A 20,118-nucleotide genomic window follows, 5' to 3' on the forward strand; every position below is an offset into this window, starting at 1 on the left:
ATGAACTATGTTTTCAGCTCAAAAATGTCCAATTTCATCACAATTAATGCTATATTTTCATGTCACAAATGGCCAAGTTATATTTTAACTGAATTTACCTGAAAAACAAATATTCTATTCTTTTAGATTCCCCAACTTTCCTTACAAGATTCTATACTACATATCACATGTTTTATTTTTACAGGTTGCAATATGGAGTATGGTGCTGATCCATCCTGCTTATGTTACGCCAATACATACATGAAGAATGTCACACGTCACTTTTTAAATCAACAGTTTTCTAATAATCAGCATTTTTATAAAGAAATAACAATTCTATATTGTTATTTACTCTTTAGTATGATGATAAACTATACAATAAATAATTCTGATCCTAGTTTTTGCACAGGGATCATTTGTGGAAACGGTGACATGGCTGCCGAGCATCAGTATGATGGGATCCATAACATCCATGTCACATCCGTCCACTGCCACATTTTGTGTTTTTGTGTCAGCTGTTATTGTTTTAGATCCACAATACTAACATTTATGAATAAGAGGAGAATTAGCAATAGTAAGTCTATAAGTTTATTCCTAATAAAGTACTGGTACTGACCAGATCATCATGGGTAATGTCACGTCCGTCCACCAGCAAAAGTTTTCACATACACGTGCTATTGAAAATCCAATATTACTGAAAATATAGCTTCCACTGTCAAATAATATCAGTAGTCTGTGCACAAATGTATTAGCATTATTTCAGCACAGTTCTATGCATTTCTTACAACTTTTTTTATGACAAAAATGGTCGCTCATTTGATCCCCTAAGTAAATTTTAGCTGGTGTGTGTGTGCGTGTGTGTGTGTGTGTGTGTGTGTGTCAGGCACATGTCATGGGACTCATGGCCAACCATAGGGTCAGCACAGGATATGACCTAACGCTACGACCTCATCAGGGGCCTTGAAGCGTGTAACGCTGTTGTCACACAAATCTAGGAAATAGTGCAGCAGCAGCAGGATGCTTTAGTCGCTCACAGCAGCTGCCACATTTATCTCCAAATTAAACAGCCTCAGTTTGATCTCTGAGTGTGTGTTGAGATCAAAATAGGTCAAATGAATTATAGCTGGTTACAGAGCTTGATCTGGACAAAAAAAAAATGAAATGTAGGGTTTTTTTTTAAGTGTTATGAATCACGCTTTAAAAAAAAAAAAAAAAAAAAGTCAGGATTTCAAGTAGAGGGAGCCTGTAAACAGAGGAACTGGAGTGGATCACAAACGGCAAAGGGTCCTGGATTAAACTGTGGCCAATGTGCAGTAGCTCTACCAGAGGAACCCCTGGGCCACTGCTGAATTCATCATGTTAATGCATTTTTTTTTTTCTGTCTACGTAACCTCAAGCAAGAGCACGATTTAAAAATAGTTTCTTTACTCAATCTAAGCACCATATCTGTGCCGTTTGAACATCCACAGCAAACAAGACAATCCGAGATCAGATCTTCACACCATAGATGACATCCATCACACTCAGTATTTCAGGTTGAAATGTGCAGGAGATGGACCTGATGTCAGCACCGGCAGTTCTTGCAAAAGTGTTGATTTTCACAGTGGTGAATATGTTTCTACAAACTTTGCATTTTCAACTTTTATTTAACAAGAAAGATCTCCAGAGACGCCACTAATCTGATTTTTGCAATTTAGGCGTTCAAAAAGGAGAAACCGTGTTTAATTGAATTCATGGCCCAGCCTTGGATGGATGCTTGACAGAGTGACTGGTTGCATATTTTGTCTGCTTTTGACTTGTGGGACGCGTTCTGTTGTGGAATATTGAAGTAAAGAAGACGAGGAGCCAGGAGTCTTACAGTCTGAAGAAAAGTCTCAGAGTCCCCTTTAATTCCAGCCTTTTAATACATATCGGCTAAAATTTACTTAGAGGTCTTATTTCTGTCTTTGTGCATAAGAAATCAATACAAGTGAATCCCCAAAGGAACTTTGTGTTGGTAAATGCAAGTTATGCAAATTTACAGGATTTCAGTTCTGTTGCAACATGTTGATGGTCATATGAACTATGTTTTCAGCTCAAAAATGTCCAATTTCATCACAATAAATGCTATATTTTCATGTCACAAATGGCCAAGTTATATTTGAACTGAATTTACCTGAAAAACAAATATTCTATTCTTTCAGATTCCCCAATTTTTCTTTATATATATATATATATATATATATATATATATATATATATATATATATATATATATACATATATATATACACACACACTACATATCACATGTTTTATTTGTACAGGTTGCAATATGGAGTATGGTGCTGGTCCATCCTGTTTATGTTACGCAAATACATTAAGAATGTCACAACAGTTTTCTAATAATAAGCATTTTTATAAAGAAATAACAATTCTGTATTGTTATTTACTCTTTAGTATGATGATAAACTATACAATTAATAGTTATGATACTAGTTTTTGCACAGGGATCATTTGTGGAAACGGTGACATGGCTGCCGAGCATCAGTATGATGGGATCTGTAACATCCATGTCACATCCGTCCACTGTCACATTTTGTGTTTTTGTGTCAGCTGTTATTGTTTTAGATCCACAATACTAACATTTATGAATAAGAGGAGAATTAGCAATAGTAAGTCTATAAGTTTATTCCTAATAAAGTACTGGTACTGACCAGATCATCATGGGTAATGTCACGTCCGTCCACCAGCAAAAGTTTCACATACACGTGCTATTCAAAATCCAATATTTCTGAAAATAGAGCTTCCACTGTCAAATAATATCAGTAGTCTGTGCACAAATGTATTAGCATTATTTCAACACAGTTCTATGCATTTCTTACAACTTTTTTTTTCTTTTTGACAAAAATGGCCACTCATTTGACCCCCTAAGTCACAGGTGTCAGACATGCGGCCCTGGGGCCAAACCCGGCCAACCAAAGGGTTCAATCCGGCCTGTGGAATGAATTTATGAAATGCAAAAATTACACTGAAGATATTAACAATCAGTGATGTCAAAATCATTTTAATTCAGGTTCCACGTACAGACACATACAGTCCAATTAGATTTCAAGTGGGTCAGAACCAGTAAAATATTATCACAATAACCTATAAATAATGACAACCCCATATTCTCTCTTTGTGTTTTTTGGTGTGAAAAACTAAAATTACATGAAATGTCTTAAGAAAAGTAAACGCAATTTTACCAACATTCTGCCTGTTACTAAATGTTTTGTGCGATTGTAATGCACATGTGTAAATGATAAACTGATAAACCGAGGCAGAATATTGGGAAAATTGCACTTGTTTTTCTCAAGACGATTCAAGTTGTTCATGTTATTCAGATTTTTAAGGAAACTTTGTAGATGTGAACATTATCATAATATAATTTTGCTTTTTTCACTGTTATTTTTTTTACTGTTATTTTTTTACTGATCCGGCCCACTGGAGATCAAATTGGGCTGAATGTGGCCCCTGAGTGAAAATGAGTTTGACACCCCTGCCCTAAGTAAATTTTAGCCGATATAATAAACAGAAGTCATAACCAACACAGAAGCTGAACTGTTCAAACAAGGAACTAGGCTGTTGGCCATTTCTCTGGGTCATGATGACACGGACACTAGCCCATTAGTGCAACAACAGTATTAGAACATCCGTAATCCATAATATTATTTCCAACAATATCAGAACATCCAAAGATATTAGGCAACACACGACAGTTCTTACAGCAACGAGGAAAATGCTGCTTTCACTGTCATCACTTTCAACATGTTCCTTCCCCTTTCTCTGTTTTCTCCAGGAGGCCGCTTCCTCCTGCGACGCCGAGCTCCTCTCTTTACTCCTGGACGCCGGGCTCCTGGTGGGCTGCGTCTCCTCGGCTCTGTACCCTCTGCTCAGCTCTCACATGCTGTCCCACCAGCAGGAGGGCGGCTGGGACGTACAGAAAGCCGCCGCGGAGCTTCTGGCGGCAGGCCACGGACCCGAGGCGGGCTCCCTGCTGCTGGCGCACCGCGGAACCCACCAGGCTCAGTTCACCTTCAACTCCGCTCTGGCTGTTCTCAGGAAGTGGCTGTGAGCGGGAGGGAGGTGTGAGGAGGCGACGCAGTTTGGACCGCAGCCACGCAGCGCGGTGATGAAGCAGTTTTCAGGAAAGAGTGTGGGAAGTGGAATTAGATTGGATCGAGATCTGAGGAAATCAGCATGAGGCAAGAATAGAAGTGATATCAGGCCGTACCTCTGTAGTTTGTTCTTTAATTGGATCGCGGGTTCATCAACTGTAGACGTGTCAACTGCATCTGCAGTGTCTGCCTTGAAGGTAGAGGAGCAGATACCTTTAATAAGGAAACATCTGTTCGATTAGAAACATGATCAGGCTACACACAAACACACAAACACACAAACACACTCAACCTGCGCTGTCTCTCAGTCATGAATGAATATTTTGATCTGGAAAAACAGTGACTGCTCAGGTTTGCGTTCATGTGTGTGTGTGTGTGTGTCGAGTCCTATTGTGTGATAAAGTAATTGAGCAGTAGCCGGGAAGCAGTGGGTGGATATTAGCCCATTGTTCCGTGACAGGTTTGCCTCTTTGACGTCCCATCGTTAAACACCCTGCCTCTGCTTCATTGTTTTCCCCCTAATAATGTCTAATTAATTCCTTCTAAACAAATTAGCCCCGCAGCTGCCCCACGCTGTGTGTACATGTGTGGATGCAAAGCACTGTATACAAGCGGCGACGACACAATGGCATCACGTAGAGCTAATGATGATGAGGAATAAATTTGTATGTATGCGGTTACACAGTTAGCCTGTCAGCATGGTTAGTTTCACTTAATAAAACACCACTTTTTAATCTGTTCCACCATACATGTGAAATAAACACAGTTCTATTAACCCGACTTTGTATATGTATTTTATCTTTTTAACCCTTTCATGCATGAATTATGAGAACCTTTGTCAAGGTTTTTTTCTTGAGTGGTTTTATTCTTCCTTAGGCATTAAAAAAAAAATTGCGATTGAGTTTTTTGTTTTTGTTTTTTTTTTCATGTTGTTACAAAAATGTCCATGCATTGAATTTTTGAAGTAAAGAAACATGTGTTTAAAACCCAATATCAGAAACGGAGATAAAAACAATGAAATTAAAACATTTTAATCCTGCTAATCCAGTGTTTTTTAACCTTGGGATCGGGACCTCACGTGGGGTCACCTGGAATTCAAATGGGGTCGCCTGAAGTTTCTAAAAACTGATTAAAAAAAAAAAATTACTAATAAAAAATATGTTGTAATGATTCAATATATGTGTCATTATAATTAACCCTTTCATGCATAGTGGTCACTACAGTGGACAGCTATTCTCCAGCTGTTCTCTTGTATATTCATGGATTTTGTTGTTCTTTTCGTTGTTTTTGGTTTTGTTTTTTTACACGTATCTTTATTTAAATTTTACGACACCACATATCTTTTCTGACATGAATTGGTAACATTATGTAGATCTCTCCTGAGCATAAACCCCCAGAATCACAAGCCCTCCCCATAATTTTCACACAATTTATCAGTAAATACATGTTTCCGTGCATCAAAAATTAAACATGTGGTGTCCAGCTAAGTGGACATTGTTGCAACTTCATGAAGAATAGGTTAATTTTTTTTTTTTTTCATTATTATTTTTGTATGTATTTTTTTTTTTTTTTTTTTTTAAGTATTTTTATTTTATTTATTTATTTTTTAAATTTATTTTTCAGAAGAAAATTTTCAATCGCATTGTTTTTTTCCATGCCTAGAGAGGAATAAAAACACTCAGGAAAAAATTTTGATTAAGGTTCTCATAATTTGTGCATGAAAGGGTTAAAACACCACACCACACACTTTTCCTTATTAAAAATTTAAAAAGGTGCACTATATACATTATATAGCCTAAATGTTGTCTAAAATTAAAGTTTCTTTGCGACACAGTATAACAAACTATTACATGATTGAAAACAAGTTAATTTTAGCCAAAAAAAAGGCTCCGTTTTGAATGTCTGGGGTCACCATTAATAGGTGATGTTAAAATGGGGTCACAAGCCTAAAAAGGTTGGGAACCACTGTGCTAATCTGATGTTTTCTCACATTTTAACATATTCTAATGCTAGTTATTACTCACTTCATGTAGATAATATGCAAAAAAAACCAAAAAAAAAACTTTTGTCTTACAAATAACAATTGATTCACACTCAAACATGTTAGTGCAGATCAGGTTCATGAAAAACAGCACAGTTACAGTAATGTTTTCAGTGTCAGTGTATGGGATGATGCATAAGTGTCCACTGTGTTGGCTGATATGGAATTAAAACAACAAAATTATGAATATACAAGAGAACAGCTGGAGGATAACTGTCCACTGTAGTGACCAGTATGCATGAAAGGGTTAATTAAAAATACAGATTTTCACTGTAACTGTGTATTTACATGTTTAGAAAATCTCAACAGTTTTTTTTTTTTTTTTCAAAGATTTTTCAAAGTCGACCTTGGTAACATTTCAGCAAGTTTTACTTTTTCTTTCTAATTGAAGGGTGTTGGAAAGATTAGAATTCCGTCTTATATCAAATGCTCACATAACATTTACATCATAATTACAGCACACGTTTCGAGGTAATGACAGTACTCTGGTCCAAACATCCAGCATGAACAGAACTGCCCTCAAATGCACTTTCTGTTTTGTTCGCGCAATCATTTCAAAGCGCATTTTGCAGTATTGTGTTGTGAGTATTTTTTTTTTCTCATGCAAACTCCTTGGAGGTTTTAGAACAGCTTTCGCAATCTTCTGTCATCAAAAAGCATTGATAGTTTTTTCTCCCTTGACACTGATAATTGCAAACAGGCTAATTTTTTTTTTTTTTTTTTTTTTTTTTTTTTTTTTTTTTTTTTTTAGTTAGAGGGCAAGAAAAAAAAAAAAGAAAAAACTGTTTATTCTTGTTTGTGGCAGGGTTGCTAGTGTAATGTAGTGGTGCTGACTGCAGGTCCCTAAAGGAGTCATTTTGTTTAGTGTGTGAACTGAAAAATGAAACTATGAAACCACCCTATCAAAGTAAAACAACACTTGAATGAACCATAGGGTTTGGATGATGATTACCTTCAGAATACAGATATATGTTGTCAGATTTATGTCGTCACTGCAATTTACAAATGCAAAAAGTAGTAATACTGCAAAAAGCGTGACGCCGATTAAGACATGTACTGGAGCTTTTCAGCTGCTTCCTTCCAACTAAACTACAAGAAAAGTCTGATTGAACATAATATAGTTCAGATGAAATGATTTGTTGGACAGTAAACCACCAATCACAGCCCACCCACCCTTAGATACTGACCACAACCTGAAACAAGTGTTGCCACGCACAACAAACCCCACCCCTCGCACACATTTGGCCCATTATAAGTAAACAGGACGATTTTAAAAAATCATGAACAATTTGAACTTTGACCTACTGTTCCCAAAATGTCAAAATGTAATGAGCTCTATTGTGGGTCACTGGCAATCTATGAAGTCAATTTGGTATGAATTCAACCAATAGTTTTGCTGATACAGACATGTGAAATTTTGCCTGTTATAAGTAAATGGGGAAAAAAAAGACTAAAAAAATTCTTTAAAAAATGTGAACTTTGACCTGCTTTTCCCAAAATGTAATTACATCTACTTTGGGTCACTGTTGAATTATAAACCATATTTGATATTAATTCAACCAATAGTTTTGTTGCCACAGACATTTGAATTTTCACCTTTTATAAGTAAATGTGAAAAAAAAAAAAAAAAGATTTTAAAAATTTATAAAAAAAAAAAAATAATAATAATAATTCAAACTTTGACCTACTGTTCCCAAAATGTAATGAGATCTATTCTGGGTCACTGGCAATCTATAAACCAAATTTGGTATGAATTCAACCAATAGTTTTGTTGCTACAGACATTTGAATTTTTGCCCATTATAAGTAATTGGGGTGGGGGGGTGGTGAAAAATTCATAAAAAATTGTAACTTCGACCTACTGTTCCCAAAATATAGTGAAATCTATTCTCAGTCATTGACAAACTATGAGGTCATTTTGGTATGAATTCAACCAATAGTGAAGACATCTGAAATGTTGCTCATTATAAGTAAATGTGGGGGAAAAAAAAGATTTAAAAAATTCTTTAAAAATTGAAACTTTAACCTTCTTTTCCCAAAATGTAATGACATCTATTTTGGATCACTGGCAAACTATAAACCAAATTTGGTATTAATTCAACCAATAGTTTTGCTGCTACAGACATGTGAAATTTCGCCTATTATAAGTAAATGTGAAAAAAAAAAAAGATTTTAAAAATTTATTCAAAAAAAAGAAAAAAATAAATTAACCTTTGAACTACTTTTCCCAAAATGTAATGACATCTATTCTGGGTCACTGGCAATCTACAAACCCAAATTTGGTATGAATTCAACCAATAGTTTTGCTGCTACAGACATTTGAATTTTTGCCCATTATAAGTCAATGTGGAAAAAAAAAAAAAGGATTTGAAAAATTCATTAAAAAATTTAGAATTTGACCTACTGTTCCCAAAATGTTGTGAAATCTATTCTGGGTCATTGACAATCTTTAAAGTTAATTTGGTATGAATTTAACCAAGTTTTGCTGCTCTAGACGTGGAAATTTTGCTCATTATAAGTAAATGTGGGGAAAAAAAAGATTTTAAAAATTCTTTAAAAATTGAAACTTTGACCTACTTTTCCCAAAATGTAATGACATCTATTTTGGATCACTGGCAAACTATAAACCAAATTTGTTATGAATTCAACAAATAGTTTTGCTGCTACAGACATGTGAAATTTTGCTCATTATAAGTAAATGTGGGGGAAAAAAAAGATTTAAAAAATTCTTTAAAAATTGAAACTTTGACCTTCTTTTCCCAAAATGTAATGACATCTATTTTGGATCACTGTCAAACAGTTTTGCTGCTACAGACATTTGAAATTTCACCTTTTATAAGTAAATGAGAAAAAAAAAAAAAAAAAAAAAATGAAACTTTGACCTACTTTTCCCAAAATGTAATGAGATCTATTCTGGGTCACTGGCAATCTATAAACCCAAATTTGGTATGAATTCAACCAATAGTTTTGCTGCCAGACTTTTAACCAAACAAACAAAAAAAAAAAGCAAGGGGGGCGGGGGAACAATGCGTAGAACAGCGCAAAAACAACGAAACACAAGATTTCATTACAAAAGCAGAGCGTCATCAGTTGCATGCCAGCATTTTGGCGGCTAACAGGTCGGTGTTAACCAAAACCAGGTGCTTCATACCTCATACTCCCAGTATATTCTGATTATGTGTAAAACAAACCTGTCCATGGAGCCTGTTCTCAGTTCCACATCTATCACAGTTCCAAATACCTGGGGTTCCACCGTCGTTCCTGACCTGGATGGTAGCGACAGAAGTCAGTGTAAGTCCCTACATGTTACCAGATGATGCACTTATGAAGCAAAAACCTTAGAAGAACCTTGGTACTGTTTAGTTTTGCATTTTCTCTCTTTATATTCTTATTTTAGCCCTTCCCCTGATCCATTCTTCTAAGCCCACCCTGTCTTTATTTGTCTAATATTTATGCCTAATTAAACCAAACAGTAATCCTGGCACTGTCTAAACGTTGCACAAATGAGGCTGTGCATCTTTAAATGATATCTACCCCCTGCAGCAAAAAATGACAGTATAATTTTGCATTATTTGACAGCATAGTCAAGCTTCAGTATATGAGGAGTTCAAAGCCAAATCTGAAAAATGCTTTGGATGCAAAACAAGACTGGGATGAATTCATGAAAATAGCATTTACTTAATACAATAGCTTAAAGGTATTTTTTCACCAATATTACTTCGCCATAATGGTATTTAATGATTACATTTGAATAGATTTTAGTATAATGATAAAAAAAAAAAAAAAGAAATATGTAACTAGGTATATAATATGAGTAGCATTAGCGTGTGGACATATACAGTCGCAGAAAAAATTATTAGACCATCAAAAGTCATCAAAAACAATGGTTATGTAATCAAGTACTTACTCCTGTGTGTATCATGTGACTAAAACAGACAGAAAAGAAAACATGGAATGTCTAAAAGCACTGTTTGTGTCAGAACAATGCCATAGATATTGATGTAAGAACTGAAGTGATTTTGGTTATTATCAAAAAAAAAAAAAGAAAAACATGGAAAATGACTACATATCAGCTCTGAAATTAAACTCTTATGAGCTATTTTTGTTGTTATCATTATATTTGTCCAAACAAATGTACCTTTAGTCGTACCAGGCATTAAAATGAACAAAAAAATTGAAGAAAACAAGGGGTGGTCTAATAATTTTTTTCCGTGACTGTATTTATTTCACTAATTGTTACATAATCACAGTCTCAATAACTTTGAAGTTTCACCAAAATTTGCATAATAAGTTTCATTCATTCATAACATTCTAAGACAAAGCAAATGTAAAATGCACCAATGTGTCTCCAGGTGTTTGTACTAATACTTAAAAGTTCACTGTGTATACTGTATATGTGAACTAATGCTGTGTAATGTGTGGGTGTAGCCTGAATTTTTTTAAATGTTTCTAGTTTTATGAATGCTGGCACTTTACTTCTTACCCAGGGACAACAGTTGAAAAATAGATTTTTTGCTAATACTGGCAGATTTACAGAAATGTTCATTAATGTGAACTAGGGATGAAACGATTACCGGTGTAACGATAAACCGCGGTAAAATTGCAGATGGTTAGTATTACCGTTTAAATTCTAATTATCATGATAACCGTGTTTGATTACCGCACTTTTAGGGGAAAAAATGCCTATGTAAAGATCTGCTTTTATGTCAAATATTTGAGTATAATTTTAATTTATTACAGTTTTAATTGTACATACCTAATATTTGGAACCAATATTCACTTTTAAAGTCTTTGAAAAGGTTCGTTAAGCATCTGTGTGTTATTTATGCTATAAATTATATACATTTTTTCAAATCGGATTTTTTTTTTTTTTTTTTTTTTTTTGTGTATTTTCTGTCCTTTTGTGTTGATATAGTAGGTTAAAGTGAAAAAAATAATAGACAGATGATATAAATGAAGTTGTGCTGAAAAAAACAGATTCTAAACATGGGTATACTAAACATTTGTTTATATAGTATATAAAGGCAAAATCACAAGGACTGAAAAACAGACAAAATAGATTCAGACCACTAAGGGTTAAAATTTGAATGTTTCTGCAACAGAAGGTACATTGTGCCAATTATTTTACTTGTTTGGTTTTTTTTGTTTAGATTTTTTTTCAAAATACAACTTGCACTGTAAAAAAAAAAAAATCTGTAATTTAACAGAATTTTCACTGTTTATTTTACAAATTTTTCCTGTATTTTTTAAGATGCAGGAAAATATCGATGAAATGACAAAAATAGACTGTGGTTTTACGTCAAATGTAAAATAACACGAAAAAAACTGTAACTGTGAATAACCATAAAATTTCCATTTTTTAAAAGAAAGTTTTTCTTTTTTCACAGAAAAATACAGTTAAAATACATTTGCAAATGTATTGTAATTTCACAAATATTTCTTTTCTATTTATGAGATTAAACTGTTAATTTAAAGTTTAATACTGTAAAAATAATAATAAAACGAGATAAAATTACTGACAATTAACCGTAAAAGAAGTATTTGTTCTGTAAGTTTAACAGGACTTGTTTGTTAATTGACAAATATCTTGTGTAATTACAGGAGGTTTCACAACAAAAATGTTGAATAAATGTATTTTTGTGAATGTATAACATGTATAAGCACTGATAAACTGTCCAAATACAGTTTTTATCAGTGGATTATACAACTTAGTCTCACTGAAAATTATTTATATATATATTTATAGGTAATTTGATTGTTTTAATACAAGTAAATATTCTTTATTAAACATTAAAATGTAAAAAAAAAAAAAAATGGGCAAAAAACTGTATTTTATTTATGGAAAATTACTGTATTTTTATGAGATGGTTATTTTCTGTTATTTTACAGTATTTTTTTGGCACCCCAGCTGCCAGAATATTACTGTTTTTCAGAGTTTTTTTTTTTTTTTACAGTGTGGTTAAATTATTTCAGTGTGTGTATAAGTGCTTTTTAAACATTTTGAGCACAGTTTCAACAATACCGCGATAATAATGATAACATGATAATTTCAGTCACAATAACTGTGATATGAAATTTTCATATCGTCACATCCCTAATGTGTACTGTCCTTGCTAAATAAACAAACAAATAAATAAAATTGTGACTTAAAATGCACCAAATGAAGCTGTGGTTCTCATGAATCAGACTTATACTACAGAAATAATAACAGTAAAGGTCAAGTTTCACAAAAACTCTTCTAGTTCTCTGAGGATTATTAACATTATATGTGACTTTATTGCTGTGATCATGTTTTTCTCCGTTCTTAAATGAATTTGTAATAATCTGTAGCTTTTCTCCAATATCATACAGATCTATTTCCCAATCTTCCAGCCTGGGAAATAATTTAATGAATTTATTTCTCTGTTTATTTTTACTCACGTAGACAGCGGTAATCTCGGTCTAATCACTGTGGCTTCTGAAAATAGAAAGCGTTCCCAGTGGCTTCCTGGTGGAAATGAGACACCCGTCATTTTGAGGTCCGTTTAAATCTGTCTTGACGGTAAAAGCAGATTGTGCTTCTATATTCGCTTATTAACTTTCTCCATCTCGACGTAATCCCTTAATTTAATAAATAAACATCAAAACCACTTCAGCATGACTTTTCAATAAAGTAAAAATCTCTTATTTCCTGCAGCGTTGGGTCTCTACTTAATATATTTTGTCTGAGACCTCCCTTATCTTAGTGCTCCATGAGTGCACACTGGTACTTTTCTGCTTAACCTCGGTGTCATTTGCAATCATTTTCAAGTAGCCAAATAAGAATATATATGTTTTCCAATGTCATGAAATATTCTGCAGTAATTTCCTTTGGCAGGAACATTTAAAAGGGCTGCAGCAGTCAGTATCCGGTGCCTCTGACAGGCCGTGGCTCAGAGGTATTTACTCTGACAGCAACACCGCTGTGTTTCAACTCCATTCATGAGAGGTGGAGACGGAGGAGTGGGTGGGCGATACATCAAACAAGAGTCTAATGAATTTTTCCACCTGTGGAGGACTAGATGACTATAAAAATGCAAAACACAACCAGACACAAAGATATCTGCTGGGCTTTTTGCATCTCTGAGTGTCGAACACATTTTTTTTTTCAGGGGCTACATTCAACCCAGTTTGATCTGAAGGGGGCCAGACCAGTACAATTTCATTTATTTATTTCGTTCATGGTTGTGCATTTAATCAGTAAACATTCAATAATCATCAAGTGAACAAACATGTACTCACCCATGCTCGAAAACGAGCAGGATGAAGAAAATCTTATATTTCCTCCCCCCTTCTAAATAATAATAGCCTTAATGGTTAGCCATACACAACTAGTTATAAAATCATACCGTATAAAGTCAGACAAACCAAACTAAATACATCCAAAGATAGTACAAAGTGAATACAAAACCAAGTGCAAAACTACATGTCCAGAAAGTACAAAACAAAGGTAACTAGAAGCACTCGGAGAGCGCAGACCTCCGCCAAGGCTGATCAGTGCCCCCCCCCCGTGGGCCCCCCCACCCCCGATCACCACCAAAATGTAATCCTTTCTTCCTTACCCCATTTCCAACAAACCCTGAAAATTTCATCCAAATCTGTCCATAACTTTTTGAGTTATGTTGAACACTAATGGACAGACAAACAAACAAACAAACAAACAGACAAACAAACAAACAAACAAACAGACAAACAAACAAACAAACAAACAGACAAACAAACAAACAGACAAACAAACCCTGGCAAAAACATAACCTCCTTGGCGGAGGTAAATATAAGCCTGACAAAATGATGCAAAAACATTATATCAGACCAAAATAAGTAAATAATAAATATGTCACAAGATGCAAAAAAAATACGAAGCAAAATGTAAAACTTATAACTGTTCATATAATCCACAGGTGTCAAACATGCGGCCCGGGGGCCAAAACCGGCCCCCCAAAGGTTCCAATCCGGCCCACGGGATGAATTTGCAAAGTGCAAGTTAGTGCATCAAACTCAAAAATAATATCATAATAACCTATAAATAAAGACAACACCATTTTTTTCTCTTTGATTTAGTGCAAAAAACATTAAATTATGAAAATGTTTACATTAACAAACTATCCTTTAACAATAAAATGTGAATAACCTAAACTGTCTGAAGTAAATTAAGTGCAATTTTAACAATATTCTGCCTGTTACTGAATGTTTTGTACCTTTGTAAAATCGGATCTCTAATATGCATATGTAGAAATCATAAGTTGAGGCAGAATATTCCTAAAATTGTAATCACATTTCTTTACAAATTTCATTTTTTTTCAGGTTATTCACACCCTTTTTGTTTGGATAGTTTGTAAATGTAAATATTGGCATGACTGAATGTTATTTGTTGCACTAAAATAATTTGGAGTTGTCATTATTTATTGGCTATCATGCTATTATTTTACTGGTCCGGCCCAGTTCAGATTAAATTGGGCTGAATGTGGCCCCTGGAAGAAAATGAGTTTGACACCCCTGATATAATCTCATTGTTCTTTCTTTATACACTTTTTTCAGTTGGAATATGTTTTTACAGTCCTTCATCTTATTACTACTGTGTTACAGGCACTGTTTGGAAAAAGCAGTATAGGTATGGATTTAAATATTTAAATAATCTTTCTGTTTACCATCTTTCTGTGTAAATATCTCATGTCACAACATGAACACCTGTGGCTTATATTCTGGTGCGATTTATAGCCCGGAAAGTACGGTAAGTGCTGATCCAGACCCCTGTCCACATCCACATTATCCATCTGAACATCATTCCTTACATTAGTACCAGTACTTCATGGTACCTAACAAAACAGGTACACTCACTGTTCGTGCAGAGGTGGTGTTCTGTCGAGTTGAGCTGCTCCGTCAAAGTAAGCTACCGGTAGCTTATATCGACAGCGACGTCTATCGATTGACGCTACCCCGTCAAAACATGCTACCTTATGTTTCAACACGCCTATTTGAAAATGAAACTAGAAGCACTCGGAGAGCGCAGACCTCCGCCAAGGCTGATCAGTGGCCCCCCCCGTGGGCCCCCCCACCCCCGATCACCACCAAAATTTAATAATTTCTTCCTTATCCCATTTCCAACAAACCCTGAAAATTTCATCCAAATCTGTCCATAACTTTTTGAGTTATGTTGCACACTAACGGACAGACAAACAAACAAACCCTGGCAAAAACATAACCTCCTTGGCGGAGGTAATAATGCTTCGACTGTAGAAAAACACCATGATTTACTTATTCATCTGAATATGGGTAGAGGAAGCTCATTTCGACAGGCTTATAACTTCTATCAAATAAAGGTCCTACTATAGAAACACCATAATTTGCGTTATCATCTCACTTCAATATTCTATGTCTATTCCTTAACAGGAATTGTTATTATACAGGGTGGGGAAGCAAAATTTCCAATATTTTGAGGCAGGGATTGAAAGACAGTGTATGACCAATTAGTTTATTGAAACAAACAAACATACATCACTGGCAGAAGGACGCATAAAACTTAGTTTCAGTGTCAGTGGTGCATTTAAATTTATTTGTCAGTATATCTACATAAAGCTTTGCAGTGTTTTATTATTATAAAGGGCTACACACACTTCAGTTCAGAAACTGTAAATGACTAGGAAAAGGGAAATTTAGTATCACTGACTGTTGAACACGCTTGTTTTAAAAATCCTTTTTTTTTTATTAGTGATACAGTTAACGAGACATAGTGGAAAGACAAAAAAACCCAACGAATAAACAAAAGACAAATCGAGCAAGTAAACAAACAAGAAATAATGACAAATAACATCATATTACAATGAAAAAGAAAATAAATGTACAGAGCAACTAAACAATATAGATTGATTAGGGGTGAATGGAAAAGGGAAGGGGGGAAGAGTGAATGAAAGAGACAGAGAGAGAGGAGAAAAAGTGAGAGGGCAAAAAATTATTATAATAATGATAATGACAACACAACAATATATAGTAATAATACTAACTAATAGTCTTGTTATTATTGTAGCAGCGGCAGAGACAGCCACAATAATAGTAAAAATAAGTCAATATTTAGAATAATTTTTATCAATTTGTTTATTTTAAATATACTTTCATACAATTATGCTGAGGCTACAGGGTGGGGAAGCAAAATTTACAATATTTTGAGGCAGGGATTGAAAGACAGTGTATGACCAATTAGTTTATTGAAAGTCATGAGAATTTATTTGCCACAAGAAAATTTCCATAATAGAAAACGTTTTTATTCTATGTGTCCTCCTTCTTTCTCAATAACTGCCTTCACACACTTCCTGAAACTTGTGCAAGTGTTCCTCAAATATTCAGGTGACAACTTCTCCCATTCTTCTTTAATAGTATCTTCCAGACTTTGTCGTAATAGTTTTGCTCATAGTCATTCTCTTCTTTACATTATAAACAGTCTTTATAGACACTCCAACTATTTTTGAAATCTCCTTTGGTGTGACGAGTGCATTCAGCAAATCACACACTCTTTGACGTTTGCTTTCCTGATTACTCATATGGGCAAAAGTTTCTGAAAAGGTATGGATAATAGTGTTAGGTATGATTATGACATCAATGTATGTTTGGTTTCAAAACAATTGACGTAGTGCCTGCTGAGAAAAAACAACTAAATGTTCAATGTAAATTTTGCTTCCCCACCCTGTAGATTTAGTCAGTTAAATGTTCGGCTACCGTTATTGGCGTCTGTTGAACTAACTTAAACAATAATCTAAACGCCATTAACACCCACCTGACCCACGTACTTTACGCTGTATCATACAACGAGAACTTCCTTACGCTATTATCATCTAACGTCAATATTCTATGTCTATCTTTCGTGCACATAATTGCTTCCATGCTTACTGCTCAAAAGGCACTATTAAAGAAATATACTTAGAAAATATGACTCACCTCTGCCTGGTGTAGCACAAATCGACGGGCATTTAAACTGTGAAAGCACTTAGGGGCGTGCACATGCTCAGTAGCGCTAGGTAGCTCAACTCGACAGGTAGGGTGGCTCGACAGGACAGTGGTCCTTACAGACCCTGCAGACCACATTGGACCTGAGATTGTTGACTCACTGCACACTGTAACTGTTATTGTCACTGTCTTGTAATGTGTGCAGCTGTGACCAAAAATAGTCACTTGCCCAACAAAGGGTTACAAATAAAACAATTAGGCTGTGCTGACTTAAGAATATACACTGACGCTCATTGCTCTCTCACCCCTGCAAAATGAATTAAATTGGATTCAGATAGTAATTGACCCGAGTTAGCTCATACCCTTGAGCTTCAGCCGGAGTCAGTTTTTCGTCCTGACCGGCATGAAATCAACTCCGTGCGGCAAGCTAACAAGATTACATGAAGCTCTGCAGTTGTCAGATTGATCCAATCGACACCGCCAGGCTCAGGCTTTTTGGCTTTTAACACTGGAACAAAGTGGTACATATCTGATCACGCTTGACTTCCAAAAACACCTGACTTTCAGACAAATAAACATGACACATATATCCTTCGATAGTGAGTAAGAGAGAGAGGAGCGCGATCAAGAAAATCCTCCGATTGTCTCGGAGGAAGGAGGGGAAAGGTCGGTAAAAGATGGAAATAAATAAAAGTGTGTGTGACTGAAGAGGAAAATGAAGAGTGAGTGGATTAGTACGGTGGCATTTCTTCTGCTCTTACGGCCTTTCCTGATTAGCAGAGTTGACCCCATTAACTCCTGGGACCACTGGTGTGTGTTTTGGCCTCAAGTAGACAGACGTACACACTCACTTATACACAGTGAACATTCACAAGACATCTGCTGCTCATCTTTAAGCAAATACACTGAAATAATTGAAACTAAACTTCTCCTTTTATTATTGTCACTTTTTTTTTTTTACTAAGTTAGTCAGCTCTGCCAGATGGAAAACAGAAAAGATGGAAACTATCATATCAGAGGCTGTAAATGATGTTATTTTTAGGGGAATTATTGTGCACAGGATTTAGGGCAGATGCTTTCATGACTGGCTGCTGATGGGAAGAGATAGTTTTTAACCCATAAAGGCCCAGGGCTACTTTTTAAATTTTCTCTATATCTAACCTTTCTGAAGTGATTTATCACCATTTATCCTCTGTATTTTGCATTTTGTTGGGATAAATCATGTATTTTCCTGTATTTAATTCAGTGATCATGTTGATGTAAAAATAAAAGCTCAGATTAAAGTTGAAGGTTATTATATCAAAAATGAAAAAATAAAAAAAAATGCAGAAAAGGGGACTTTTTCAGTAAAATTTATCTTTAATTAAACTTAAACCAAGTGTCTCCATCCACTGTTATTGATCCAACTCCATGGATTTTACTAGTGAATCAATGTTGTAGAAGATGAAGGTGTTTCCATGGTAACTACGGAGCCTCTGAGCATCTGCATGGGTCATATCTGATAACCATGAGAAAATGACAAACTGTATTTGACACCAATTATTTACATGTTTTGATAGAATTTGTGGATCAGCAGGTATTAAACAGTTTAGATCAGTAGTTGGTTTTGGTCACCGGTGGAGCTTTGGGTCTTTATGGGTTAGAATAAATTAATAGCACAATAACCTATAAATAATGACAACTCCAAATTTTTTTTTTTAGCTTAACCCTTTCATGCATAGTGGTCACTACAGTGGACAGTTATTCTACAGCTGTTCTCTTGTATATTCATAGGTTTTGTTATTTTGCTTCCATATCTTTTCTCTGTTGCACTTTGAGATTCTGCTGAATGAAAAGCACTTTATAAATGCAACTTATTATTATTATTATTATTATTATTATTATTATTATTATTATTATTATTATTATTATTATTATTATTATTATTATTATGTCAGCCGACACAGTGGGCACTTATGCATCATCCCATCCACTGCAATTCATACTGTTACTGTAATTTTGCTGTTCTTGATAAACCTGATCTGCACTAGTATGTTTTAAATCAATTGCTAATTGTTATTAGACTGTAATTAACAGTTTTGTTAATCAAAACAGGTTGGGTTTTTTTTTTTTTTTTTTTTGCATATTATCCCCATGAAGTTAGTAATAACTAGTATTAGGGTATGTTAAAATGTGAGAAAACATCACATTAGCTGCATGAAAAATGTTTTTGTTTCATAATTTTTCTTCTTCCAACTCCTTTTCAAGTGTAGATGAATGATTTTGGAATTTTGAATTTGCATGTATTCTGTAAATGCTTGAAATAAACAAAAAATGAATGAATGTATGAATAGTTTTCACACTGTATTTGACTTTCTGATTATGGGTTTTAAATACGTGTTTCTTTGCTTTGAAAATTAAATGCATGGTGTCCAGCTGAGTGGATGTTTTTGTAACTCCATGACAAACCAGTTCATAAAAAAAAAAAAAAAAAAAAAAAAAAAATCAATTGCATTGTTTTTTTTATGCCTAAACAGGAATAAAACACTCAGGAAAAAAATCTCAACTAAGGTTCTTATAATTGATGCATGAAAGGGTTAATAAAAAAAAAAAAAAAATCATAAACATATTCACATACATAGATATAAATATTTAGGTCAGTAGATGATTTCGGTTGATGATGGATGTTTGGGTCTTTTTGGGTTAAGACTATATTTTGTGTCAAACAGTGATCAGATATTGTATATTTCAGTTTTTACATTATACAGAGAGCCAAAGTATATAAATGTTCTACAAGTGAAAAGCTTCTGGAATAAAAGTATTGAAACTTTACCAAGTTAACCCAAAAGACTCGGAGCTACTTTTGTGGCAGTTCCCAGATGATTATTTTCTCTCTATTTAACTTTTCTTAAGCGATTTATCACCATTTATGATAATATTATCCTCTATATTTTGCATTTTTCACTGTAAATGAATCATGTATTTTCCTGTATTTGATTTAGATGTTCATGAAAACTGAGTTAAT

The 20,118-nt window shown here is 34.4% G+C and overlaps 1 protein-coding gene across 1 annotated transcript in view; it reads left to right on the forward strand.

Moving 5' to 3' along the window:
* The window catches only part of nbas (NBAS subunit of NRZ tethering complex), a 228,409-nt gene extending 223,511 nt beyond the window's left edge, over positions 1 to 4,898 (forward strand). Inside the window, exon 53 of the mRNA XM_030128460.1 lies at positions 3,800 to 4,898. Coding sequence (XP_029984320.1) covers positions 3,800 to 4,075 — 276 coding nt within the window. The 3' untranslated portion in view covers positions 4,076 to 4,898. The remainder of the gene's footprint in view (positions 1 to 3,799) is intronic.
* The last annotated feature ends 15,220 nt before the right edge of the window (positions 4,899 to 20,118 follow it).

This window comes from Sphaeramia orbicularis, chromosome 24 (assembly GCF_902148855.1).
Source record: "Sphaeramia orbicularis chromosome 24, fSphaOr1.1, whole genome shotgun sequence".
NCBI lineage: Eukaryota > Metazoa > Chordata > Actinopteri > Kurtiformes > Apogonidae > Sphaeramia > Sphaeramia orbicularis.